Source organism: Podarcis muralis, chromosome 6, assembly GCF_964188315.1.
Source record: "Podarcis muralis chromosome 6, rPodMur119.hap1.1, whole genome shotgun sequence".
Lineage (NCBI taxonomy): Eukaryota > Metazoa > Chordata > Lepidosauria > Squamata > Lacertidae > Podarcis > Podarcis muralis.
In genome coordinates this window covers 8,989,575-9,016,921 of record NC_135660.1, presented here as the reverse complement: position 1 = coordinate 9,016,921, position 27,347 = coordinate 8,989,575, and the positions used below count along the sequence as shown (strand labels likewise).

The 27,347-nt window shown below is 44.8% G+C and overlaps 1 protein-coding gene across 1 annotated transcript; it reads right to left on the bottom strand.

Annotated features, from left to right (window-relative positions):
- Positions 1-19: 19 nt before the first annotated feature.
- Positions 20-27,347, bottom strand: KNG1 (kininogen 1). The gene is made up of 11 exons (XM_028731677.2): positions 27,054-27,347; positions 21,894-22,004; positions 16,780-16,864; positions 13,095-13,267; positions 11,151-11,258; positions 7,750-7,831; positions 6,641-6,807; positions 4,592-4,699; positions 4,052-4,141; positions 1,802-1,846; positions 20-1,310 (listed from the first exon to the last, which is right to left on the bottom strand). Exons 1-11 carry the CDS (start codon positions 27,240-27,242, stop codon positions 774-776), a joined length of 1,695 nt encoding a protein of 564 aa, XP_028587510.2. The 5' UTR covers positions 27,243-27,347; the 3' UTR covers positions 20-773.

Below are 27,347 nucleotides of genomic sequence, written 5' to 3'. Positions count from 1 at the left end.
AGTATATTTAGCACTTGAGTGCTTTTTTGATGCTTGCTTTATTATTTGCAATAGCCAGGGAAGAGAGCGCAGCTCAATCACGAAATGTACTTTGCATTAGAGTAACAGACAAAGTAGGCTACATTGCTTTCATCCTTACTGTTTCAAAGCTGGAACATTCTACTGATTTCAACTGAGTCGGGGTGGGAGTGGGAAATCATCAGGTGCAATATGCTAGATCATACTTGGAATTCATTCAGAAAATTACTGGCTAACAAGGCTGCAGACAAACATAACACTATTGGTGTAGCGAGGTTGCTAGAGAAGTGCAATTAGGACATTCTGTTCAAACAAATGATTCTTTCCAGGGATTGGCACAGAGGCAGCTAGTTCTGAGAGTTTGTTATAGGAGCCATCTATACATTGCAGATTGGCAGGTTGCCTGTGATATACTGAATCTACCACCCCCATGTCCTTGGAACACTTTGGTAACTTTTAAATTTTGCTTTTTCGTCCCGGTGTAAGAAAAGAAGGAAGAGGACAAATGCTGAAATAAATAATTCGAAAAACAAAACAAAAAAAGGCATGTGAGAGGCAAGGTTGCTGACTCAACGTTTAAATTTCGGGGTTGCACACCTGCCAATTGCATTGCAAAAGGGGGGGGGGCAGGTTTGCCGTGTGGGAAAACAATTTGCCGCAACTCCTGTTTCAGTGTTATGTTTGCACGCAGCCTTAAAATCCCAGTCACTTTCCCACTTCAAATTTCATGAATTCCTGAAGAAATAATAAACTGGTTACAGAGCATCTGTGAGATCAAAATCGAGGGGGATTGACGGGTTGGGAGCTGGTGTTGTTTCGATCGGTTCAGCGGTGTCCACAGAGGGAGGTAAAAGATCTTCGAGTGTGAAGTCACGACTAGGTTCCTGAATGTCTACAATGGGTTTCCACATTTTCCCTGGACACTTAGGAGCTGGTGGTTCTGGCAGATCCGGTAAAGGTTCAAACAAAGAAGGTGGAGGTCCATTGATGTCTTGTGGTGTCTCAGCCTCCTCTTGTTGAAGCACGTCTATAGTAGGTAGCTGTTCTGGGATTTCAGCAGCTGGTGTGAGTGTAGTTTTGTCTTCATCAGATTCTTCAGAAGACTTGTTTTTCGGCTTGCTTTTGGGCTTTTTAAGGACATATTTGTGGCTGTGGCCATGTTTGTGGCTGTGGCCATGATTGTTGCCAAAGCCTAGGTTACAAGCCCCACTTGGTTCACCTCCGCTTGTTCCTGTGATGAGGGCTAGACCAGCACTTCGGAATGGGGTGTAACCTGGAGGTCTCCTCATAAGCTGAAAAGCCATCACAATGTATTTAATTAGGTGCTTAAAACAGACCGACACATCCCGAAAGTCAAGATTGCGCAATAACAGACAAGAATTAGACTTAACTCTTAAAATATGGTGGAATGTAAATTGGAAACTCGGACCATGCTGAATCCAGGACCCCACCCCCCCACAAGCCCTAATAATGAACTTTCTGGAAGTTGTTCTGAACTTTGAGGGCACAGCTCCACTTCTGGCTTAAAACTGGTTTAAAAGCCATTCCCTCAGCCCAGACAGGGATCTACTGAACTGCAGTTCTATGAGGGGAAGTTCAGGATTTCTAACAGAATCCTCACTAAACTGCAAATCCAAGTATTCTATGGGAGAAGTCACAATGACTATTCAAATTATGAGGTTGCAGCAACAGATGTGCCCAGAGTGACTAGACTCTAGGGGTGGCTCCAAAACTGCTAAAGCATAACACGCCCCCGTCCCCCCCATTATTGTGTTGCTTGTACCTGCATCATGACTGGTTTCTTCAAGGGCTGGCTTTCTTCTGTTTCCTACAATGGCACACAGAAAAGCAAGTCTCTCAGATACAGTGATACCTCTGGTTACGTACTTAATTCGTTCCGGAGGTTCATTCTTAACCTGAAACTGTTCTTAACCTGAAGCACCACTTTAGCTAATGGGGCCTCCTGCTGTCACCGCCACACAATTTCTGTTCTCATCCTGAAGCAAAGTTCTTAACCCGAGGTACTATTTCTAGGTTAGCGGAGTCTTGTAACCTGAAGCGTTTGTAACCTGAAGCACATGTAACCCGAGGTACCACTGTACATTGGGCTAAGAGCATTAAGTCTTATAGGCCAAATGCAATCAACATCTTGACTGGAAGAAGAAGAGTTTGGATTTGATATCCTGCTTTATCACTACCTGAAGGAGTCTCAAAGCGGCTAACAATCTCCTTTCCCTTCCTCCCTCACAACAAACACTCTGTGAGGTGAGTGGGGCTGAGAGACTTCAGAGAAGTGTGACTGGCCCAAGGTCACCCAGCAGCTGCATGTGGAGGAGGAGGGAATCGAACCCGGTTCACCAGATTACGAGTCCACTGCTCTTAACCACTACACCACACTGGCTCTCACTGGAGCTCTAAAGACTAGGAGAACTAGCATGGGAAGTGGGTCGTTGTTTCTCTCCATCTGTACCAAACCAAATCTTCAAGCCAGTTTTCTGCACCTTGGTGTCCTTTGGATATTGTTGGACTCCCAACTCCCATCAGCAACATCAGCGGTCTGCAATGACGAGAGTTGTACTCCAACCAGATGCCTTCTAGATATCATTGGACAAGACTGTTCCAAGTTTATCTGGCTCATTATTATTTCAATTTCTTACCTGCTCCTTCTCTAAGGAGAGGTTACAGCAATTTAAAATTCAATATTAAAAACAGCAGTGTCTCATCTTAAAACTCTTATCGCCTGGGATAGAGGTATTCATATGACAAAATGGGTTGATGGCCCATCTAAGAGGAATCTTGGGCCTGGGCAGACAGAAGGCTGCTAGGATAACTAGATGTGAGGTGATAGGAAAAGAGAGTCTTTAGCAAAGTATGCTGGGAAGAAGGGGGAGAAGAAAGACTGGGATCCATCTTGGCCTGGCTGGCTGAAGGCTGGCTGGGATAGATGCCTTGGACTCCAAGCCCCTCTTGAAATGACCATGCTGCAAGATCTGGACTCCTTCCGTGCAAACAGAAGCTGTAAATACAGTGGTACCCCGCAAGACGAACGCCTCGCAAGATGGAAAACCCGCTAGACGAAAGGGTTTTCCGTTTTGGAGGCGCTTCGCAAAACGAATTTCCCTATGGGCTTGCTTCGCAAGACGAAAGCCCATAGGGAAATCTCCGGGACAGCGGGGAAGCGCAGCGCGTCTTCCCCACTGTCCTCGGACCTCCTCCGAAGCCTGGCGGGGGGGGGGGGGAAATAAAGGGGGAAAAATTTATTCCCCCACCGCAAGGCGTGGGGCTGGGGCGGGGGAAGCCCGAGCTTCCCCCTCCCCCAGAACGGGACCCAGAGCCTTGCCGAAGCTGCGCGCAGCTTTGGCATCGCTCTGGGAGCTTGCGGGGCTGGCGATGGGGAGGAGCAGGCTTCTCCCCCCGCCAGCCTTCCAGCCAAGTCGGGGGGCAGCGGCAAGGGCGCGCTGCGCCTCTCCCGCTGTCCCCCGAGTTTGCGGGGCTGGCGATGGGGAGGAGCAGGCTTCTCCCCCCGCCAGCCTTCCAGCCAAGTCGGGGGGCAGCGGCAAGGGCGCGCTGCGCCTCTCCCGCTGTCCCCCGAGTTTGCGGGGCTGGCGATGGGGAGGAGCAGCGGAGAAGTCCTCCGCTGTCCCGGGGTTTTTTAAAATGCTGGGGGTGGGAAGAAAAGCCCTTGTCCCCCCCCAGCCTTCAGAAGAGGTCGGGGGACAGACTGTCCCCGGACCTGGTCTGAAGGCGGTTTCCCTAGGAACGCATTAATTGATTTTCAATGCATTCCTATGGGAAACCGTGCATCGCAAGACGAAAAACTCGCAAGACGAAGAGACTTGCGGAACGAATTAATTTCGTCTTGCGAGGCACCACTGTAAGTGAATAAACCATATTTCTTAAAGCTACGACAGTCCTTGCTGTGTCTCAAATCTCCAAAGGAACACAGACTCTGGGTGAGTGTCTGGAAACCCCTGGACTTTTGCTACCGCTTGGCAGAGTGGGGGTGGTTTTGTAACAATATGGATTTTCATACCTCCTGAGGTTCCTCACCACATTTCAATTTGGGCTGGATTTCTGACGTCCAGGGTCTCTCGTAAATAGATGCATAGCAGTATAACAGTTTCTGCAGCCAAAACAAGATAGAGCAGTGGCACATCTCTAGTCAAAGGTTATCATGAAATACAAATCCTGGCAAATTATTATAGCTGGGAATGCTATTGTGAAAGCTTGTGGCATTTTCTTATCTGTATTTTTTTTTAAAAAAAAACCAACCCTTTTCGTTTATAAACAGTTGTGCTGGGTTTTCATGTGGAGAGGAATAAAATTTATTAAGGCCAAAACCAAACACAAATTAAGGCAACAAATCTTAACTGAATTAAATATTACCTAGCATTCAGGTCTAACCAGGGAACTAAAGAAGTTTAAATCAAAGTGAATCAGGAATGGACTTCTCAAAAAGTAAGAATACAAATAACCACATGGATCTGCAATATTCCCACCCACATCCAAATTTAAGATTTATTTAGCAGATTGAAATAAAATATTCATCTTAGAATCTCTACCAGTAACTTACACTGTCTTCTGTAGTCAGACAATCATCATTCAATTTCGGGACCATGTGCTTAGAGCAATTTGTCTCCTTAATTTGAAAGTGAACTCGGTACATTATTCCAGCAACAACCTGAAATTTAAGGAGAAAGATGACCAGGAGAAGCACAAATAAAGGGGAATGGATGTTGTAGAGCACACTGTGAATGCTTAGCATTGTTATATTTAAAAACAGCATGGAGGTTGGCAGGATAGCATTGAGATGGCACACAGCTTATGTTGGGAGTGAAGCCTTCACGCAGTTCAAGCGCAGCCTCAAAACCCAAATCAGGGCTTTTGCACAGAATGGGTTGAGCAGTAGGGGCATGTCTTGCATGAAAATTACTATCCCATCGGGCTTAATGTATATATTCTCATCTGGTCTAGCAGTTAGGAATCCTGACTTTTGTGGGATGTGAAACACAAGAGCAGTCAAGTACAACTTCCCTAGAGTGGACATAAAAGGGGATGTCTGGACCAGCCAGTCAGAACTTCCTGTTTCTCCTTGGCTGGGACAGACTTCCTCTGCATGTGACTAGAGGTGGGTGTGACCTCACTTGGTCAGCCATCTCTCTCTCTCTGACCACATTCGTTGAAGAAGCAACATCTGCTTAGCTTAAGATGCTCTCTTGGCTTGCAGCCAAGAATGGACAAAGGAGCTGTCTCCTTGTGGGATAGTTTCCAGGTGTATGTTACTTTTCTAACTTAAGTCTGCCTTCTGGGATCCAATTGTGAACAGAATGTGTGAGTAAACTCTTTTTATACTTTTATAGAAGACTGTGTCGTGTCTATCTTTTTACGAGGGACTAAATGGGGAATCACCAAAAAGGAAAACGTATTTTAGAGGCTTTAGCGAGCCTGAACAAACATATCCGCTGTGGAATTTTAAAAAAAGGGGGAAATTGCTCTGCTAAATTGTAGAACTTGTTAACACAAGTTGGAAAGGATATAATCAAACAATATATCCTCTCCTGCATCCCTGAACATTCCCACAGTTTTCACCCAAGTGGCCCAGGTTTGACTCCCAGTATGGGAAAGTCTGAATTTTGGGGAAGGGCTGCAGCTCAGTGTGATGGGTTGCCTGTTTTGCATGCAGGAGGTCCCAGGTTTCATCCCCGACGTCTCCAGGTAGGGCTCAGATTGTCCCTTGCCTTAAACCCTGGAGAGCCACTGCCAGCCAGTGTAGACACCACTGAGCTGATGAATCGTTGGCCTGATTCAGTAAAGGCAGCTTTCTATGTTCCCATAAGGGACAGGTGGGGCTCATCAACCTGGGAAGGTGGCCCTTCTAGTAGGAAAACTCTGACTCTAAAGCTCCTCTGCCTTGCAGGATATATTTGGGAGAAGAAAAGGCTAAGGAGCAAACCAGGGATCAGCAAACTTTTTCAGCAGGGGGCTGGTCCACTGTCCCTCAGACCTTGGGGGGGGGCGCAGGACTATATTTTTTGGGGAAATGAACTAATTCCTATGCCCCACAAATAACCCAGAGATGCATCTTAAATAAAAGGACACATTCTACTCACGTAAAAACACACTGATTCCTGGACCGTCCGTGGGCCAGATTTAGAAAGTGATTGGGCCAGATCTGGCCCCCGGGCCTTAGTTTGCCTACCCATGGAGTAAATCCTACACAAATTGAGTGGAGTCCCTAAGGTGTTTGGATGGTGTCTTGTATGCCTCCTTCCTGCAACTCCTGCAGCCAAACTGGTGCCAAATGGATTGCTCTGCTTTCCTTTAGACCAAACCAGCGAGGCTGAGAAGGGGGTCTTGGAAGTTGAGAGGTGGGGTCTTTGGGTAGCCCAGGGCCTCCATACACACTGCCAATTTGGTGCTAACGCATAAAAAACAACACAGGGGGCAGCGGTTACGAGTCATCAGTCTCTGCAGCCACAGCAGGTGCTGTGATTCTCCAGCGGTTTCACCCCCTGAGGCACCTCCCATTGTCTCTCGAGACAGACTGAACAGTTCATCCCAGTTTGAGTCAATTTTCTCAAAACATTACATTGAAATATAACGGTAGCAACAGACTTCAGACCTGGCTTGAAGCTTCTGTAATGTTTTCAATTTTGTAATAGAAATCGCCACCACATTGCGAGTTGTATTTCTCCAGGGTAACTGCCAGTGGCTCCTTCAGTTCTGGGCTGTCTGTTGGAATACGTTGAGGGCAACCAGGACAAACAGCGCCAGAAAACTTTTCCTTTTCTGTAAGTAAACGAACAAACTAAGTAAAACACGTTAGATTTCATCAAAATCAAATGATTTTCAAAATGGAGACTTTGCTGCTGGCACCACGCATGCATTGTGACTGAGCACATGCCACGAGCACATTCTATTGGTTACAACAGAATGCTTCTTTCAAGCCTAATTTCAGTGGGGAGAAGCCCAGAGGAAGCTATAGAAGGCCTATGTGGATGTCAGGCGCTGGTGGTGGTTGCTCGCGAGTAACCAGGCAGGACTCAGACCTGTCTTTTACAGGTTTTATTTGGTGCAAACTATATACAGTGCAGAAACACAAAGTTCATGTCCGTCCTAGTCGCTTGCAGATTCCGGGAGTGGCTCCTTCCAGGTTCTCCCCCAACATAAGAACTTAGACACCCCAAATCTCTGCCTCCCCTCCTTACGTTTCACCCCTCTGCGTAAGCTGGGCAACGGAAACGGCGTGTCTGTCTGCTGGCCAGCCGGGCTAGGTGAGGCACTGGGGCTCTCAGTAGCATCTTCAAGCCCTCCCCTCAACTAGCTATCCCCTTCCCCCTCCGTTCTACTGGAGGTGTGGCTTTCCCCATCGCTTGATGAGTGGCTTCTCCTCAGAAGCGTCAGAGGCTCCCTGTATCCCCCTGCCTCCCTCTCCAGTCCTGATGGCAGTCCCCTGACAGTGGGCATGGGCGCTGCTGCCATAGCTATGGCGAAGAGGCTACGCTTTGGTCTCCCATCTCCGCATTGTCCTAAGTAAGCTGAGCCTGCGCTCTGTCATCCGGTCTGTTTCTCACTTGTCTCTTTGGCCCATAGGAATTAATGCCAGGTCCTGTGTGACACAGCACTGTGGCCCAAACAGAGCCAAAAAGTGCCCTACCTTTTTTGCCCCCACGTAGAGATGATGAATACTAACTTCACACCCCCAATTTTTATAAAACCGCAGTTACAAACCTCGAAGGATGCACTTCTGTTCAGCATGCACAAGCTTCCCTTTCAAGTCCACAACGGCATCAACTACACAACTAGCTATGTGCTGGAGGGGGGACAGAAAGCAAAAAGAAGACAAGGTGAAGTGGTCATTAAACCCCCAAAATAAAAGCAAATGCTGTGTGTTGGCCGCTACATCTCAAGCTTTGCTCTTCTTTTTGATGTCCTGATGTGGTCCTCTTGGTTGAATTGGAAAAGGAGAAAGGGAATCCCCAGATGTTAAGGACATACCACACCTCCCTCCCCATTCCCATTCCTTTTTTAATATTCACAGGGCAGCAGGGATGGTAGAGAAATTCGATTCGGTTCACGCTCCCAAATTCGAAGTGTCTGAAACAGTACATGAACCCAAACACTGCCTTTAAAATTCACACTTCTTTGAATTTTGCAATGCAGTGCTCCAGGCAAGCAACATGCACAAAGCTGCATATACTAGGGCAAAGTGTGCTTAAAATAGATATATTATAAAGAATAACATACAAAATTGCATTAAATTAGGGGAAAATTGGTTTGCAAAAATAAGGTAATATTGTATACAAAACTATGTACATTGAGGAGAAATGGGCACTAAATTACTGATGAAATTTCATTAGTATTAACCTCAGTTCTTGTAAAGGTAAAGGGACCCCTGACCATTAGGTCCAATCGTGGCCGACTCTGGGGTTGCGGTGCTCATCTCGCTTTATTGGCCGAGGGAGCCGGCGTACAGCTTCCGGGTCATGTAGCCAGCATGACTAAGCCGCTTCTGGCGAACCAGAGCAGCGCACAGAAACACCGTTTACCTTCCCGCCGGAGCGGTACCTATTTATCTACTTGCACTTTGACGTACTTTTGAACTGCTAGGTTGGCAGGAGCAGGGACCGAGCAACGGGAGCTCATCCCGTCGCGGGGATTCGAACCGCCAACCTTTTGATTGGCAAGCCCTAGGCTCTGTGGTTTAACCCACAGCGCCACCCGCATCCCTTGAGTTTTTGTAGTCAAATAGTAACCCATAGTTTAGAAGCTGAGCAGAGGCACCTCATTCCATTTTTCTGCCAAGGGTGGGACTTTAAGATCTGCTCAGTGTATGTTCGACTCACACATATGGAGGGATGAATTGCAATTAATATACCCTCTCCTACCCTCTCATGACCTTGTTTCTGTTTCGGAGTTTTTTTGATATCCATTGCTTCCCCCGAGGCTTAAGTTCAGCTGGACGGTTCCTTAAGAAAGTTGGGTAGGCAATAGCCATAGCTGTTGGGGCGAGTGGGCGAGAACAGTACCATGCTTCATTATGATAGGTGTTAGGGTTACTTGGCTAACAGCTCTTCCTATCCTTTCCCCTTTCTCATCTACCCCAGCAGTGGGGAACCTGAGAACCTCCAGCAGTTGTCGGACTCCAGCTTCCATGAGCTGCAGCCATCCTGGCTGATGGACAAGAATGATGGGGGTTATAGTCTGGTGAACTGCAGTTCTCCACACCTGCTTTACAGGGTCTCCAAACAATGTTCCTGATCCACATTCCCCCGATCCCCTGTAATCTGGCCTGGACCACTGATGGGGGAATTAGGAGGCAGAATCGCAGAGCAAGAACAAGCAAATCAGCTGTTCTTTCTAACTCAGAGGCTTCTCTAACAATGCAGTAGCTAGTAAATTCCTAGCTGGAATATATATATATATCTCCCCACTCGAAACATCCCTCCTCTGAACTGCATTGCAGATATATATGCTTTAGAGGATCGTTTAACAACTTCCTTTTTATGGAAATATTTGCCTGGAGTTAAATTGGTTGCTGTCTTAATCTTTTTATTTCTTTTGGCAACTCTTCCAGCACAGCTCTCTTGGCCAAGAGGAGAAACAGAATGAATTAGACTGCTGTTTCCTGAAGTGCTTTTGGCTGCCCAGCCAAATACCCCCGGAGGAAGCTACCGTCTAGGAGCTAGACAGGACTTTAGTTCCCACTTTTGCTAGGATGTTGTTGCAGTCTCAGGATCCCACCAGACTGGTGTTGTTTTTGCAGGTGCGTTCTGCAACATGTCACTGACACAATAATAATGCGTTAAAGGTGGATTTATACCGAAGCGTCCACACATCATTCTGCTTTATTACTTGTTCAGCGATGCTAGCCTAACGTTACTGCAATATTGCAGTTTGGAGGGGCAATATTTGCAGTATAGCACAACAAAACCGGGACGGGGACGGGACGGGACGGGACGGGACCAGAACACTTGTGGTCTGAAAAGATACAGGACTTCAGCAGGAAGCTATGGGACATGTATGGATTAGAAACAAAACAGCATGTCCACCCTGAAACTTTTGCAGGTGCAAACAGTATTGAATTTTTTTTTTTTAATGTTTACGTTCTCATGAAAATTTAACAGCATCTTACTGCTAATTTCTTCCAGTGTGCACATTTTTGCAAATAATGTCTCCTAATTTACACATTTCTGCAAAGCAATTTCCCCATGTGTAATGTGCTTTTGTATGCTATTTTCACAAATACATACATACATTTATATCCCCTAGTATATGCATTTTTGCAGTGCTTTTTTCTGGGGAGGGGAGACGCAGGAGTACGCATGCCCCGAAACATATTGTGAATCTTTGTACTTTTCTCCATTTCCTGTATTGATTCCCCCCGATTTGAACTATAAAATAGTGATTTTCTTGAGTCAAAACGAGAGTACCCCTAAACATTCTTTTTAAAAGAAAAAAAGCACTGCATTTTTCTATAGATCTCTTGACTGGAGAATTGCTTTGCAAAATTCAGAGAAGTGTTAATTTCAGTATACAACTGTGTTTTGGTGCGCGTATTGCTTCGGAAAGTGCTAATTTTTGTAAGTTCGCCTTTAAATGTTGTGAACTTCACAGAGATCTACAGATAAAGAGTGGTATAAAAAATTAATTAATTAAACAATAAATTAATTAATAAAAGAAATACCAGCTGAGTTGAGTTTTTCCTTCGGCCCTAGGTATGGTTCAAGAAAAGAAAAAGAAACCCTTCCCTGAACTGGTTTGTCTGCTCTGGCTCCCTGGCGATTCTGTTCACAATCTCCATCATACATTACAAAGGTGGAGAGTGAGGTTAGGGATGGAGGGCAACCTTAGGTACATCAAATGCTATCACATTTCTATGCACTCTATATATTTTTCTGCTGGTTACATACAATTCCATCTGTCTTTGTCCTGCTTCAACTTATTTTCCAAATTCTGTGTAAATATGCACGTTGTATGCAATTTTCAAAAATGCTCATTTGTCCAATTTGTATGGTTCATTCATCCATTGGTTCATGTACGTTTGGTGATTCTAACATTTTGAGGTGTTTTTTTTGCACAAAATTCTGGAACCCTTCTTTATTCCAGAATAAACAGAGAAGTTCACTTACGCCTTGAGGAAGAGCTTTGCATTCTGCAGTCAAATCTGTAAATTCAGCCTTGGAACAATTGGTCTCTCTGGCCAAATACTCAAAATTATACTTCCATCCAGCCACCACCTGGAAGAAACGTTTAGGAGAGGTTGCAAATGACTCACAAAAGTTCCCCTACAGCTCAAGGGAGATGGAGCTTCTGCTAAGCTTCTGGGCTGGAGTTCTCAAAGTCACAAGGGCCAATGAAACCTCTTCAGGCTGGGGAAGTGAACGCCTCTTCCCATGCTGGACCTTCTGACGCAGTGAGGACCATTGGGGTGGCTCTGTGGGCAATTCCCACTCCTCCCATTGTTTTCCCTCCAAGTCCACAGTCTTGCTGGAACAAATCTTGGGTTGGGGCAACTAGCTAAAATGTTTTAAAATGTTCTAATTTTGTCTCCTCTGTTTCATTTTTGTTGGGTTGGTGTTGGTTAAATGTTTACCGTATTTTTGGCTCCATAGGGCGCACTGGACCATAGGGCGCACCTAGTTTTTAGGGGGTGAATTAAAGAAAAAATTTTTTATTCCCCCCCCCCCACCAGCCCCAAAGAGCAAAAAAGCCAAGACAGCTAGCGGGATCCATCCTGTTGGCTATCTTGGCTTCCTCTTTAGCCGCGTGCAACCTCTATAGCCGGGAGAGGCTGCACGCGGCTTTGGCAGAAGCCAAGATAGCCAACAGGATGGATCCCGCTAGCTGTCATGGCTTCGTTTTTAGCTGCGGGGCTGGGGCGGGGGAAGCCCGAGCTTCCCCCGACCCCAGCCCCCAGAACAGGTCCGGGAGCAGCGGCAAGGTTGCACGCAGCCTTGCCGCTGCTCCCGGAGCTTGCGGGGCTGGGGGCACACTCCGAAGCCCGGGGAGCACAGTGGGAGTTTGCGCTGCGCTCCCTGGGCTTCAGGCTTCAGGCTGCTATCCGCAAGCCTTCAGAGCACGGGGGGAACTCCCACCGCGCTCTGAAGGCTTGTGGATAGCTGCCTGAAGCCCCCAAGCACAGCTCGAACTGCAGCTGCGCTCAGGGGGTTTCAGGCAACCTTGCCTCCACTTCTGGAGCTTGCGGGGCTGGGGGCGGGGTAAGCCCGAGCTTCCCCCGACCCCAGCCCCCAGAACAGGTCGGGGAGCGGCGGTCCCTTCTCCCTCCTGGGGAAAAGCCCGCCAGAGCCGCGCGAAGCTTGTGTGTGGCTCTTGGGGGCTTTTCCTGCCTGCCTCCCCCCTGCATTCGCTCCATAGGACGCACAGACTTTCCCCCTTAGTTTTTAAGAAGGAAAAAGTGCATCCTATGGAGCGAACAATACGGTAGTTGAGGTTGGCGGTTACTTTAATTTGGGTGTAACTGTAAACAGTCTACTATTATTATCACTATTGTTGTTATTATTGTAATTGGTTTCTATTGATTTATTGGTCTGTTGCTTGTATAGGATATTTTGTTTTTAATGTTTGATGTTACTTCACACACACACACATACACACACACAGCCGTACCTTGGAAGTCAAACAGAATCCATTCTGGAAGTCTGTTCGACTTCCAAGACATTCAGAAACCAAAGCATGGCTTCTGATTGGCTGCAAGAAGCTCCTGCAGCCAATCAGAAGCTGCGGAAGCCCGTTTAGACGTTCGGCTTCCAAATGAACACTCAGAAACCAGAACAGTCACTTCCGGTTTTGCGGCATTCGGGAGCCAAAACATTAGAGAACTAAGCTGTTCAAAAACCAAGGTACGACTGTATATGTTGTAAGCTGCCCACAGTGGCTGGCGAAACCCAGCCAGATGGGCAGGATATAAATTTAAAAAATTAAAATTTATTATTATTATTATCCCCTGAAGAGGGTGAGGCAGACCCTGAGGTCATGACACCAGCGTCTGGAGACCCAGATGATGTCAAGGGGCACATGACATTAGGTTCCCCCCACCCCAGACATATACAAACCTGCCGCTGGGCTTTCACTATCTCTCCAGCTTCAAAAAGGTTTGGCATTCCGCTCTGGTTGTTATGTAGCTGTATGGCGTGTCTCAAAATGGGCAGCAACTCCAAAATCTTGGTGGATATGGATTGCCAGCAGCCTAGGCATCCAGCATGCATCCTGGTCACCTTGTCTGGGACTGAAGAACAAGCAAAACAAGAACAGCGCTATGCCAGCTTTGGTAAGCTGCAAAGCTCCAGCTCTACTGCCCAGTGCACAAACTGGTACAATGCAGAAAGAAAGACATTTCCTGGGGGGAATAGTGGTTGAGGTAAGACATTCACAGTAGATGAACAACATTAAGAAAAATGTTCAACCCTCTTCCATCAGTGCCGTGGTCCCAGTCTAATTTAGGGTTCCCTATGGCTGCTTTTAATCAAAATTTAAATAGAAGCAAGAGACCACTTCTCCAAAATGTAGGGCCCCTCAAAATCTCCCTTTTATTGCACATTCATGATGATTTGCGCTCATCTCAGTGGTCATACGTCACCCCACTTTTCACCTGCAAAGCCTTAAGGGTGGGCAAACTGCTTAACATCCAGTCAATGCTTAACTTGCAATCGGTGCACATCCTACGAAATCATATTGAAATCATATTGCAAACTTTCTGGCTTTGCCCTGCATTTGTTGCGCTTATAGTGCCTCTCGACAGCAGGAGTGTGGTAGCTTTCAGGAAGCATAGCAGAAGAACGATGCAGAATCAACCGCCCATTAATGTATTATTATTGAGTCAGGAACATGTTGCATAATACAGCTGCCATAGAACACCAGTCAGAAGGACCCCTTTGTACAGGACAGCTATAGTCCTGCGGAACAAAATGAGCATGTGAAAACACTGCTTTTGTTTCATTTTGTTTGCTGTTTTGTTATTCTGCCACCTTGGGCTCCTGTGGGAGGCAAGGGAAAAGAAATACTACTACTCTTCTTTGGCGATCACTCGTAGCCGACTAAGATTGTCTTCCATAAACACGGTTTTAACAATGAGTCCCTAAGTGACTGTGGAGGCCAATTCTGGATCCACACGTCCTTCCACAGTGGGGACATTGGTTCCCCAGCAGGGGTTGATCACGGTGTGGATTTGCCAAGCGTGCCTTCCTCTTAGTACGTTTCTCCCTTGCATCCTGAGTTCGAGTGTCTTCAAAGCCCATGACACCTTTGGTAAAGGCTGTTCTCCAACTGGAGCGCTCACAGGCCAGTGTTTCCCAGTTGTCAGTGTTTATACTACATTTTTTTAGATTTGCCTTAAAAGAGTCTTTAAACCTCTTTTGTTGACCACCAGCATTACGCTTTCCATTTTCAAGTTCAGAATAGAGTAGTTGCTTTGGAAGACGATCATCAGGCATCCGCACAACATGAGCAGTCTAACGAAGTTGATGTTGAAGAATCATTGTTTCAACACAGGTGATCTTTGCTTCTTCCAGTACACTGGTATTAGTTTGCCTGTCTTCCCAAGTGATGTGTAAAATTTTTCGGAGACACCATTGATGGAATCTTTCGAGGAGTTGGAGATGGTGTTTATAAGTGGTACTACTACTACTAATAAATTTATTTATGCCCCACCTTTTTAGCTGATAGGGACTCAAGGCAACTTACAGATAATAAAAAACATAGGAGGTGAAGGACCAGAGAAATGGAGTCGAAGGCAGAGTAGTTCTGAGCACTGTACACAAATAGTCCATCGCTGGGCTTGAACATGGCAATTTTTATTTGATTAATGCTGTCCCCGCTCCTCCACATGCAGCTGCTGGGTGACCTTGGGCCAGTCACACTTCTTTGAAGTCTCTCAGCCCCACTCACCTCACAGAGTGTTTGTTGTGGGGGAGGAAGGGAAAGGAGATTGTTAGCCGCTTTGAGACTCCTGAAGGGGAGTGAAAGGTGGGATATCAAATCCAAACTCTTCTTCTTCTTCTTCTTCTTCTGTGCTGCAGCATTAATCAAACTGGCAATCTCCCCTTCTCTTGGTCCCCATGGCCATGCAAATTCATCCAGCTATTGACAACTGGGTTGCCATTTGAATAAAATATTGTGGGGGGCCGTGACACAATGCACCCCCCTTTGAATGGAAATGTCCCAAAACTTGGGGAGGTGGCCCCCTCAAATATTTTATTGTGGGGGCTGAAGCCCCCATGGTCCCTAGGAATTGGCTCCTGTGATTGACAAGGCACCCTGAACGTAGCAAATCCTATTCAATAGATTTGGAGGGTACTTCTAGTTTTTACATTTCTTCAGATACAACGGGGAACTTTCCCAGACTTCGGAATCAGCTGTATTTTCCGGCGGTGCATGGCGCATGTTAGATTTCAGCTTTCACAAAGGGGCCAGAAAGTGTCCCTGCAGAACGCATACAGCTACCATTTAACAGTGACAACTAGGTGTCACCATTGCCTTATAAATGTGCTTGAGAACGAAGTTAGAAGACTTGCTGGTAGGTGAAAAGAAATCCAGCCAGCCATTCGCAGAACGGAGCTTAGCTAAGGTGCTTGCAATCAGTTCAGGTTCTCAACAATCGGGGATGCATTTGCACAGGCACTACAACATAACTTGCCACAGCGCTGCCACGCAAAGCTGGAGTTGCAGCTCCAAGTTCAGTGCTAAATGGCTTTAACAAACCGTATTGCAAATCCTCAGGCCTCATACACATCCGATGGGCATCAATCCTTCAGGTCTGGGCACTGCCCCCTCACAAGTGTCCATCAGAGAATTTGTTAAGCTTCTGTCTCAGTTGTTCAGTCCTGCCAGCCTGGCCTTCAGTTCCTAGCCTTGTTTCTTAATTACTTCAATAAACCATAAATCTGAATGAAATATGTACATGTTGGGAAATATTAATGGGGGGTCTTAGCAAGGCTTCCTTCTGCCTCATAGTAAGTACTGGTAGCATATATGTCTCAAATATATTCATAGACACACGAACCCCTTCAAATGCACGGACCTATTGGCTGAATATCTCCATGTGGCCCATTTCTCAATTCCTATCTTGCTCCACACATACTAAAGTAACCCATCACGAAACGGGCTCCTTTTAATTTAAGTAAATAGCATCTTAAAAAGCAGAGACATCACCTTGCTGGCAATGGTCCATATAGTTAAAGCTATGGTTTTCCCAATTGTGATGTATGGAAGTGAGAGCTGATTGCCAAAGAATTGATGCTTTTGAATTATGGTGTTGGAGGAGGCTCTTGAGAGTCCCGTGGACTGCAAGAAGATCAAACTGATCCATTCTGAAGGAAATCAGCCCTGAGTGCTCACTGGAAGGACAGATCGTGAAGATGAGGCTCCAATACTTTGGCCACCTCATGAGAAGAGAAGACTCCCTGGAAAAGACCCTGATGTTGGGAAAGATGGAGGGCACAAGGAGAAGGGGACGACAGAGGATTAGATGGTTGGACAGTGTTCTCGAAGCTATGAACATGAGTTTGACCAAACTGCGGGAGGCAGTGGAAGACAGGAGTGCCTGGCGTGCTCTGGTCCAGGGGGCACGAAGAGTCAGATACGACTAAACAACAACAAAATAAAACCAAGCTTGGGGCTTTCATCCTTTCCTGGGGAGCATTTCTTTGCATTTATCAACATGGACCATTCTTCTGCCCATTCCTAGCCACTGTTTTCCTATTCAGTCAGCCTACTGTGTGCTAACTTAAAAATACCACTTACCAGTAATGTTAGTGCATTTCTGCAAAACGTTGGAATGTTCAGCGGAGTCATCAATGTGAACTTCAGCTTTACACTCGCCGGAGTCCTACAAGGAGTGAGAAGGACAACGATTAGTGTTTACCAGACATAAAATTCCTCTTCTCTGGTAGTTACACTGTTAGTTACTGCTAGAACTGTACTGCAAAATTTGAAGAAATGCAAAATTCTGAGAAATGCAGGCCTGGGATTCTTTGGGAAGAAGGGCAGGATAGAAACTTGATACAAGATGGAAAGGGAAGCAGTGCTGACCAAAGAAGATTGGCAAACTATGCTAAAATGGCAAAATTAACTGGAAAGCTCAGAAATCAAGATGACAAGAAAATTAAAAAAGAATGGGAAATGTTTATTATATATTTGCAAAAGTATTGTAAACAGGTTAATGTATTGGCAGCATTTTAATAGAGATTTAATAGAGATAGCATAGAAAATTTGAGATAAACAATAATTTGGAGTAGAAATGATATGCAGCTGAAAAGAAAAAATTAAGGAACTCTGTGTGTGTGTCACGGGATTCAGAGAATCCCATTTTATGGAATTGATATTGTTTTCGTGTATATTTTTCTTTCTTTGTATGTTGTATTCGTTATTGTTTGTTTTTTATATTTGTTATTTTTGTTGAAAATTTAATAAAAAATTTGTTAAAAAAGAAAGAAATTTGATACATAAAGGAATACCTGAAGAAGAATTAAGGCTTTGCAAGGTCCCCTCAGTCTGGCACTTTGGCTCGGCACTGACCCAGGGCTAAACTGACTCAGATCAAGCTCTCAAATCAATTTGCAGGCCAACCTTAGTGCTAATTAGGGTTTAAAACTCTGATTAAACTTGTGGTCAGGAGTGGGGCAGGGGAAGAAGATGTGGCTTCACTTCCCCCACTCACAACTTTAATTACAGTTTTAACCTGTGGCCAAACCATAGAGCCTAGGACTTGCTGATCAGAAGGTCGGTGGTTTGAATCCCTGCGACGGGGTGAGCTCCCGTTGCTCGGTCCCTGCTCCTGCCAACCTAGCAGTTCGAAAGCACCATTCCAGCGGGAAGGTAAACGAAGTTTCCATGCGCTGCTCTGGTTCGCCAGAAACGGCTTAGTCATGCTGGCCACATGACCCAGAAGCTGTCTGCGGACAAACGCCAACTCCCTTGGCCAGTAAAGCGAGATGAGCGCTGCAACCCCATAGTCGTCCGTGACAGGACTTAACTGCCAGGGGTCCCTTTACCTTTACCTTTTAAACATGTGGTTGGGTAGGGTTGCCATATTTCAAAAATTGTTGAGCTTCTTTGGGTGATTTTAAGTTTGTGGGGCTGTTTCTGCTTTTCTCACCACGTTGCCATACACCTGGGTTTCCCCTGACATTTTGCCGATTCAGCAAAATTCCCCCTTGAGGCCATTTTTACATCCAAAAACCAGGACATGTCAGGAATTTTCCTGACGTATGGCAAGCCTTTGATTGGGAGCTGGGAGGGGAAGATGGAGACACTGTAGATCTCCTTCCTCCTTCCTCCCTCCACTGCAGAGAGCAGGATCATACCTTCCAATTACCAGCTGGTAAGTAAAGGGTCCAATCCTGCTGGGTTTGCTTTGCCAGTTCCCTGCGGCAAACACTGCAGAGGCTGTTTGTCTCTCCTTCTCCCCTCCCACCCAACTGCCCTGCCATTTGGCAACCCCAGGTGACTGATCAAAAGCCATCTCAACTGGATTCAGCCCAGATCAACCTGATCTGGTGTGGGATTAGGGCTTCAGCTGAAGTAGGGGCAGAGCCCTAATAATTACGCTCCGATCTGTGCATTAGTTTGGGCTACTAGATGTGATGGCTATTCTCTGCCTCCACGGTTGGAGGCAGTAATGCATCTCAACAGGAGTTGCTGGACTCTGCAAGAAGGGAGATTGTTCTTCTGCTTGGCTCTTCCTTGCATGTTTTCAATAGGCACCCGGTTGGCCATTGTAAAAACAGAACGTTGGACTAGATAGGCCATTGGCTTATCCAGCAGAGTCTTCTTCTATTCTTATGGCAGCTAGACTGGTGTCTGGGAGCGGCTGCCGAGACCATATAACACCGGTCCTGAAAGACCTCCATTAGCTCCCAGTACGTTTCTGAGCACAATCCAAAGTGTTGGTGCTGACCTTTAAAGCCCTAAAGCAGGTTTCCTCAACCTCGGCCCTCCAGATGTTTTGAGACGACAACTCCCATCATCGCTGACCACTGGTCCTGCTAGCTGGGGATCATGGGAGTTGTAGTCCAAAAATATCTGGAGGGCCGAGGTTGAGGAAGCCTGCCCTAAATGGCCTTGGCCCAGTATACCTGAAGGAGCATCTCCACCCCCATTGTTCAGCCCGGACACTGAGATCCAGCACTGAGGGCCTTCTGGTGGTTCCATCACTGCGAGAAGTGAGGTTACAGGGAACCAGGCACAGGGCCTTCTCGGTAGTGGCGCCAGCCCTGTGGAATGCCCTCCCTTCAGATGTCAAGGAAATAAAACAACTATCTGACTTTTGTGAAGGCAGCCCTGTTTAGGGAAGTTTTTATTGTTTGATGTTTCATTGTGTTTTAATATTCTGTTGGGAGCCACCCAGAGTGGCTAGGGAGACCCACCCAGATGAGCGGGGTATAAATAATAAATAATAATAATAATAATAATAATAATAATTATTATTATTATTATTATTATTATTATTATTATTATTATATAAAAAGTGGACTGAATAAAAATCTTTCCCCATCTCTAGTTGCCATTGACTTTTAACTGATGTTTCAAAATTATTCTATGGCCCTCTATTTTATTATTGTTTCAGGCTGTGTTCAAACATCGCCTCAGTTGCCTTCAGGCACACTGTGTGTAAATGGAAAACTAGGTGAATAATTAAGCGTTGATATTTGAAGCTGATTTAGCCAACTACTTCTTTGGAAACTATCATTTGTTAATGTTCTCATCCAGAACTAATCCAAGCAGGCGTTCTTTACCCAAAACGATATCCTGAGGTGATATCGTGTGATTTGTTTCCGAAAAGGATTAATCTCACATTGAAAGTCAGTTGAAAGCATGTGATAAAGGAAAATGGATCATATAATGGATCAATGCTGCAAATGTGGTTTTTTTTTTTATCCATTGTGGGTGGCTTCATTTATTTATTTATTTTAAAAGATTAATGTTTGCTGGAGAACTGCTTAACCGTAATTCACGAATGAATGACAAAGTACTTTGAAGCAGGGATAATCTTGCTTAGTTATTTGGGGAAAAAAACAACTGTGTGGATGTAGTCTGATGTAGTGCTAATGGCGAATATATTGATCCCTTTAAAATTGGAATTAGCATGGAAATGAATCTCTGGGTTTTTCAGCAGTAAATATATCAATAGTAGCACCACAATCTAGCAGTTGGTAGGATTTTTTTTTTTGCTCACGCGGATCAGCTTTCTGATGTACACAAGCCCTTATTCCACACTGAGCTTCCCTTAGATATCTGATTGGCCAATGCAAGGAGAAAAAAGTAGACTAGATGGGCCTCTGGTCGAATCCAGCAAGCGCTTCTCTTCCGTTTCCATCTTGGATACTGCTGTTATGTCTATTGACATTAGGTACGTGTCCTTCATGTTGGGAGACATTCTGCACAGAAACATGTGTACCTTTAAGAAGTCTCTGTAAACTCTGGGTTAATTGGTTGCAGCTGGGCGTGACTACAAAAGGAAAAAAGCTGCAGTTTGTCCCCTGCCTGCAGGAATAACACCCACCAGCATTTCTGTTTGTTGTTTTGTAATAAAGTCTTCGTTTAAGTTTGGTTTTACACCTGTCTCCTGGAGTCACAGTCTGTCCTCTGCCACCAGTTGAAAACCCCCCTCCAATAGGTTATGGGCCCAGTCCTGAGTGGGCAGAGACAGAGTGTGAAAAGAACCCAGAGACTGGAAGCAACTCAGCGTTTCTCAAGCAGCTGGCTGTGTGAAGGCGTTGGCAGGGAATGTCTATTTGAGACCAGGAGCCGAACATTGCTTCAAGCCACGTGTGAGTAAGGACTGAGTGGAAAGCTGGAAGCTGGGTGGCGCCATGGCTGGACTTGGAGCTGGAGCTCAAGGGGGAGCTTCCTATTTTCCAGCAGAGAAACTGGGAGAGTCCAATTGTATGTCATGGAGTTTACAGATGCAGGTGTTTTTAAAGAAAGAACAATGTTGGACTGTTATTGTTAACCCTCCTGTAAAAGATGAGGATGAAGAAGTAGATGAAGCAGAACAAAGGCTGGAGGACAAAGCCTATGCCAATTTAATTTTGAGTTTAGAGAAGTCTCAGTTATCTCATGTGCGAGACCTTGAAACAGCAAGTGAGATTTGGAAAGCACTGAGAGCAATACACGCTTGTGAGTTGTACATACAAGCAAAGGGTCATACACACTGTAGCTTGCATGCTTGGGCAACCAACACAATTTCATGATTGGAATCCCTGCCAAAGATGTTGGTGCGACCTGTACCCAGAGCACAGTTCTCCCACGTTCTGTGTAAAGCATTTCTACATGGGCACTCCTGCATACCCTCCAACATCCCGCTGATCAAAATTGGGACGCTTGTTTTTCAGTTTTCATGGAAACCAGAGGATTTCCTCGAGAACATGAGACACCCAAAAAACGATAGAAGAAGAGAAGAAGAAGAGTTTGGATTTGATATCCCGCTTTATCACTACCCGAAGGAGTCTCAAAGCGGCTAACATTCTCCTTTCCCTTCCTCCCCCACAACAAACACTCTGTGAGGTGAGTGAGGCTGAGAAGCGTGACTGGCCCAAGGTCACCCAGCAGCTGCATGTGGAGGAGCGGGGAAGTGAACCCGGTTCACCAGATTACAAGTCTACCGCTCTTAACCACTACACCACAAAGGCTCTCGATAGCCCTTTGGCCCGGCACTCTGGCGCAAATCAGCTGACTTGCACCACAGCATGAGACCAAAATAAAAATAAAAATGGGCGTCTTTTGGTTTGATCCAATCAGAAATTGGGACTGTTTAGGGGTATGCTCCAGTGTCTGTTGCCCTCTCCTGTAGCACCTTCCCACCACGTTTGTGCTAAATTATACATACATTTTAGAGAGAAAATATAGATACTTACTCCCTCCGATAATAGCATGAACTCGCAGTTTTGCCAGGGAGTCGCATCTCCAGCAACGCAAGAGGTTTTCTTTAGCTGATATGTCACAATGTAATTTTGGCCAGGGCCTGGCTGAAGAAAACATTTATGTAAGTGCTCATCATTTCCACAGTGAGCCAGGGAGATCGTTTTCAGAAGGATTTCTTAATGACTTATTAATATGTGCAGCATTTTAAATGAGGCCTATTCCCCAGGATCATAAATGGCCAGACTCTTCTCTGCTGGAAACCCATTTTTCTAAAAGTGTGCAAGAAATTTTGTTTGGTAGACAGTGTACGCTCAGCTTTCTTTCTTTCTTTTTTTACATTTTAAATGCTTCTGTTCAGAATACTTCAGTGCTTTTGTTCAACCAGTGGTAGACAAACAGAAATTACTACGCCTAAATATCCAAAGAGGGAGTTGCATAGTAAAATGAATATTTAAATCAACTTTCTACATGGGGCCCTTCAGATGTTTTCGACCACTGATCTCCTCTTCCCTGACCATTGGCTATGCTAACTGGGGAAGATGGCCCTAGAGTCTAAAAAACCCACATAGCTTCAGTTTGGATGAGGTTGATAAAGACTTTCCCAAACAAATTAAATATCAAAATAGAATTACCATATATCAAACACATACCCTGTGCCAGTACCCTTGGATCAATATTCATGAAAATAAAGTAAATGCCCCCAATTCATCACTGTATTTAGTTTTGAACTGTTTTTGGTACAGTGGTACCTTGGTACTCGAACACCCTGGCTCCCGAACGCCACAAACCCAGAATTAAGTCTTCAGGTTTTTCAGAAGCTGAACATCTAACGCAGCTTAGGTTATTGTATTTTAGTGTTTTGTTGGAAGCCGCCCAGAGTGGCTGGGGAAACCCACCCAGATGGGTGGGGTATAAATAATAAATTATTATTATTATTATTAGCTTCCACTTGAGTTCAGGAAGCTCCTGCAGCCAATCAGAAGCTGCGCCTTGGTTGTTGAACAGTTTCAGGAGTTGAACGGACTCCTAGAATGGATTAAGTTCAAGAACCAAGTTTAAATTGTTGTAACCTGCATTGGGACCCTGATGGTGAAGGGTCCCACAAACCACCTTCTTTTTCTCCTCCCCTCTATAGTTTCTTTGTAAACACCCACCTGCCATTTGCTCTGGAGGGTTGAGGGCATCCTCCAGAGCAGATTTTGGGTGTACAAGAGGACTTGGAGGTGGAAGAAGTATCCAAAACCCTTTTATCATTATTTTCCGCAAGCCTAATCTGGACATATGATTCAGTTGCCTATGCTTGTTTCGAAGGTGCTGCCGATTTCATCTGTGTTTTATGCTCATGTCCAGCTCAGTTTTACTCAAAGAAAACCCAATGAAAATAATGTGCCCGAGTTGTGCGCCACAGTCAAAACCAGCAGGACATATAGACGATTTCTCTTAGTAAGCTTGAAGTTGTCTGCGGTTAAGCAGGGGTGGTGGTGGGAGCACCGACAGCTGCTCCCATTCTGTTCATAGAATTATAGAATGGAGCACTTCATCAAAATTCAAATTCAAAATGTACCCACTGGTCCAAAAAGGTTGGTGCCCCCTGCTGTAAGGCCTAGTTTTTTGGACCAGTGGGTAATTGAAGTGATAAATCTGTGTTTAGGTAGCCCCATTGCATGTGGGGGCATCTCATGCTAAATCACTTTGGAATGCCTTATGGGAATCAATTTGCAGATGAAATAAATAATATACACTTCTCTTTAAAGAAAAATTAAAAATCCTCTACACATAAGAAAGAAGATGACAGCACATGCCAAATCGTAGCATATATCAGATGTATTCAGATATCTCTTGAAGGTTTTATTGTTTTTTCTGGTAATTCCCTGGCACTTAAGATCAGAGCCCATAATTTCTGAATTCCTGTTTTTAGCTATATCTATCTATCAATCATCTCTCTCTCTCTCTCTCTCTCTCTCTCTCTCATCTATCATCATCTATCATCATCTCTCTCTCTCTCTCTCTCTCTCTATCATCTATCATCTATCTATCTATCTATCTATCTATCTATCTATCTATCTATCTATCATCTATCTATCTATCTATCTATCTATCTATCTATCTATCTATCATCTATCTATCATCTATCTATCTCTATCATCTATCTATCTATCTATCTATCTATCTATCTATCATCTATCTATCTATCTATCATCTATCTATCTATCTATCTATCTATCTATCTATCTATCTATCTATCATCTATCTATCTATCATCATCTATCTCTATCTATCATCTATCTATCATCTATCTATCATCTATCTATCTATCTATCTATCTATCTATCTATCTATCTATCATCTATCTATCTCTATCTATCTATCTATCTATCTATCATCTATCTATCTATCTATCTATATCTATCTATCTATCTATCATCTATCTATCTATCATCTATCTATCATCTATCTATCTATCTATCTATCTATCTATCTATCTATCTATCATCTATCTATCATCTATCTATCTATCATCTATCATCTATCTATCTATCTATCAATCAATCATCTATCTATCTATCTATCTATCTATCTATCTATCTATCATCTATCTATCTATCTATCTATCTATCTCATCTATATCATCAACATCACATATCTATCTATCTGATGTTGTTTTTATTATGTGTCATTTTTGTATACCGCGTACAGATATTTAAAAAAATATTAAGCACTTTAGAAATGCTTCAAATAAATAAATATTTTTGCTTTCACAACAGGACTTTCCCTTCCTCTCCTCTCTCTCCCCAAATCTGCTCCAGAGGGTCCCTCAATCCTCTGGAACAGATTTTGATTGTGCATGGGGGGAGCTGTGTGGGAGAGGAGTTGCACAAGCAGAAGTGTGTTGCGCATGTGGAACGGCAGAATCGGACACAACACCCAGACTCATTAACTCAACTGCAGTAATTTGTTCTGAGTTAACACAGAAGCAACAGAATGAAACTGGACCCAGCACACTGCTGTGTTTCTCTGCTACGTGCCGTGAAACAGCCCTTTCAGCTAAGCATTCTTTGAACCGTTGTCCGCAAGCTGCAAAGCAGAGCAAACATTTCATAAGTGAAAGGTAACTGATGGGAATATTTAACCTCAGTAAACAAAGCCAGCTCTTCAGCCGGCGTGTTGTGAACTTTCCAAGCAGAAGACTTGTTCCAAATTCTGCTGCGGTCGACGCACTGTGTGATCTACAGCTGCATCCAGACTTGCACTTGCCCCACCGCAACATCAATATTTGGCTCCTTTGATAAAGCTACATGCTGTTTTCTCCTACGATGGCGAGCTCTACCCACTGTGCTTGAAACCAGAGTGACACCGGTCTCTTGTACAAGCAAGCTTTTATACTTAATTAGTCCATCAATAATAGATGGGTTTGAACGATCCATTTAAGAAATGCCAGCAGAGCAGCAATGCCTATATTCTAGAATAAATTAAGGATGGATGGATGGATGGATGGATGGATGGATGGATGGATAGATGATAGATACAGTGGTACCTCAGGTTAAGTACTTAATTCGTTCCGGAGGTCCGTTCTTAACCTGAAACTGTTCTTAACCTGAAGCACCACTTTAGCTAATGGGGCCTCCTGCTGCTGCTGCGCCGCTGGAGCATAATTTCTGTTCTCATCCTGAAGCAAAGTTCTTAACCTGAAGCACTATTTCTGGGTTAGCGGAGTGTGTAACCTGAAGCGTATGTAACCTGAAGTACCACTGTATTCTATCATCTTCACCTGCCAGTCAAGCTTTGTAGGAATTGAGCCACATCTCCAGTTTTTTGCTACTAAAATTCTAGCCACCATAGCTGCATACATAAAGATGGTTCTAAAGTTGTTTTGGATTTCAGTGGACATGACGCCTAATAAAAAGGCTTTGGTTTTTTTAAAAAGGTGAATTTAAAGATCTTTTTGAGTTCATTGTATATTATATCCAAAAAATTCTCGTATCCTCACACAGTCCCACCACATGTGCATGAAGGTACCATCCCCTTTTTAAATCTCCAACAAACATTTGAGGGTTTTTTATACATTTTGGCCAGTTTGCCAATATAACTTCAATTAATAATAATAATACAGTGGTCCCTCCGGTTGCAAATGGGATCCGTTCCGGAAGTCCTTTCAGATCCCGAGGTTTCTGCAACCTGAGGGCCGCTTCTGCGCATGCGCGCGTGGTGAAACCTGGTCAAATACTTCTGGGTTTGCCGCTTTCGCATCCTGAAGATTACATAACCAGAGGGTTACATAACTGGAGGTACTACTGTAATAATAATGTAATCTGGGCCTAGAGCAGAGGCAGTAGTGGATGCTGATGCTCACCTGACCTTTAACTGGTCACACTGATGCCTTAGAGGAGGAGAGGCAGCAATGAGATTGACACTGGAGCCAATCTGGCACTTCTTGCCATTATACTTGGACCATGCCACCCTCCCTGCTGCCTTGCCCTCCCCCCCCTCTTGCCACCCTAGGCTCCTTCAGGAGGAAAGACGGAATATAATGCTAAAACTAAGTACTACCTCCCGGTAAACAGCAACCATGCAACTTATGGGTGGTCCTTTGAGCACTGCCATCCCACCCCACAATCGTCAGCTACCGAGTGGAGGTATTAATCAAATTATGAGAGGTGCTTAAAAAAAAAGGACTAAAGGTTTAGAAAAAGACAAAACTGGGTAAGCAGCCCTCCACCTTGCCGGGGAGCGGTGTTCCCGGGATTTCTGGTTTTACGCATTTTTGCGTACTTGCATGGACCCACGGAACTGGACCTTCGCATAAGTTGCAAGTTACCCACATAAAACTCTGTGGGTGAAGTCCAGCGTGAGCTCTATGCAGTGATAATTATTAATACAATTGAAATATTCACTAAACGGAGTCATAATTGGTGCTCATTTAATTTTATACTAGTTAGAGTGCTTCAATATTAAGGAGAGAGAGAGAGAACTATATGAGAGCAACGGCGATAGGAGAGAGAAAATTAGCACTCCCGACTCATGAGCAATGTCCCCTCCTGCATCCGATCGCATTGATTTGTAGGAAATGTCTTCTTGTAGAACAAATTAATAGTCCTTGCATGGGAAGATTAATAATCAGAGATGATTTTTTTGCTGTTCCAGAGTTTACTTACTGTTTTGCTGGCATCCAGGACTACACTGAGTGCATATTTGTTGCCACTAGCTATGCCTCGATTCAATTCCTTCAGGGCTAGATCCACCGCGTTAAAGACCCCAGGATCATCACAGTCTACCTTCTGGCCTTGGAGAGGGCTGGCATGGCAGGAGCAGAAGGCAAAGGCTAACAGAATGAAGAGTCTCATGTCCAGGCGAGGAAGAAGGTCCTGAAACCTGGGGAGAGGAAAAGGGAGAGAAAAGACTCTCCAAAAGCCTGTCGGGGAAATGCCTTGCCGTGGAAGACTGGAACA

Excerpts from the sequence above, each read along its gene's own strand:
- KNG1 (XM_028731677.2), bottom strand. The coding sequence starts at position 27,242 with ATGAGACTCTTCATTCTGTTAGCCTTTGCCTTCTGCTCCTGCCATGCC. Across the intron at positions 11,259-13,094 it reads TAGTGAAAGCCCAGCGGCAG|GTGGTGGCTGGATGGAAGTA; the intron begins GTTTGTATATGT and ends CGTTTCTTCCAG. Across the intron at positions 1,311-1,801 it reads AGAAACCAGTCATGATGCAG|CTTATGAGGAGACCTCCAGG; the intron begins GTACAAGCAACA and ends ATGGCTTTTCAG.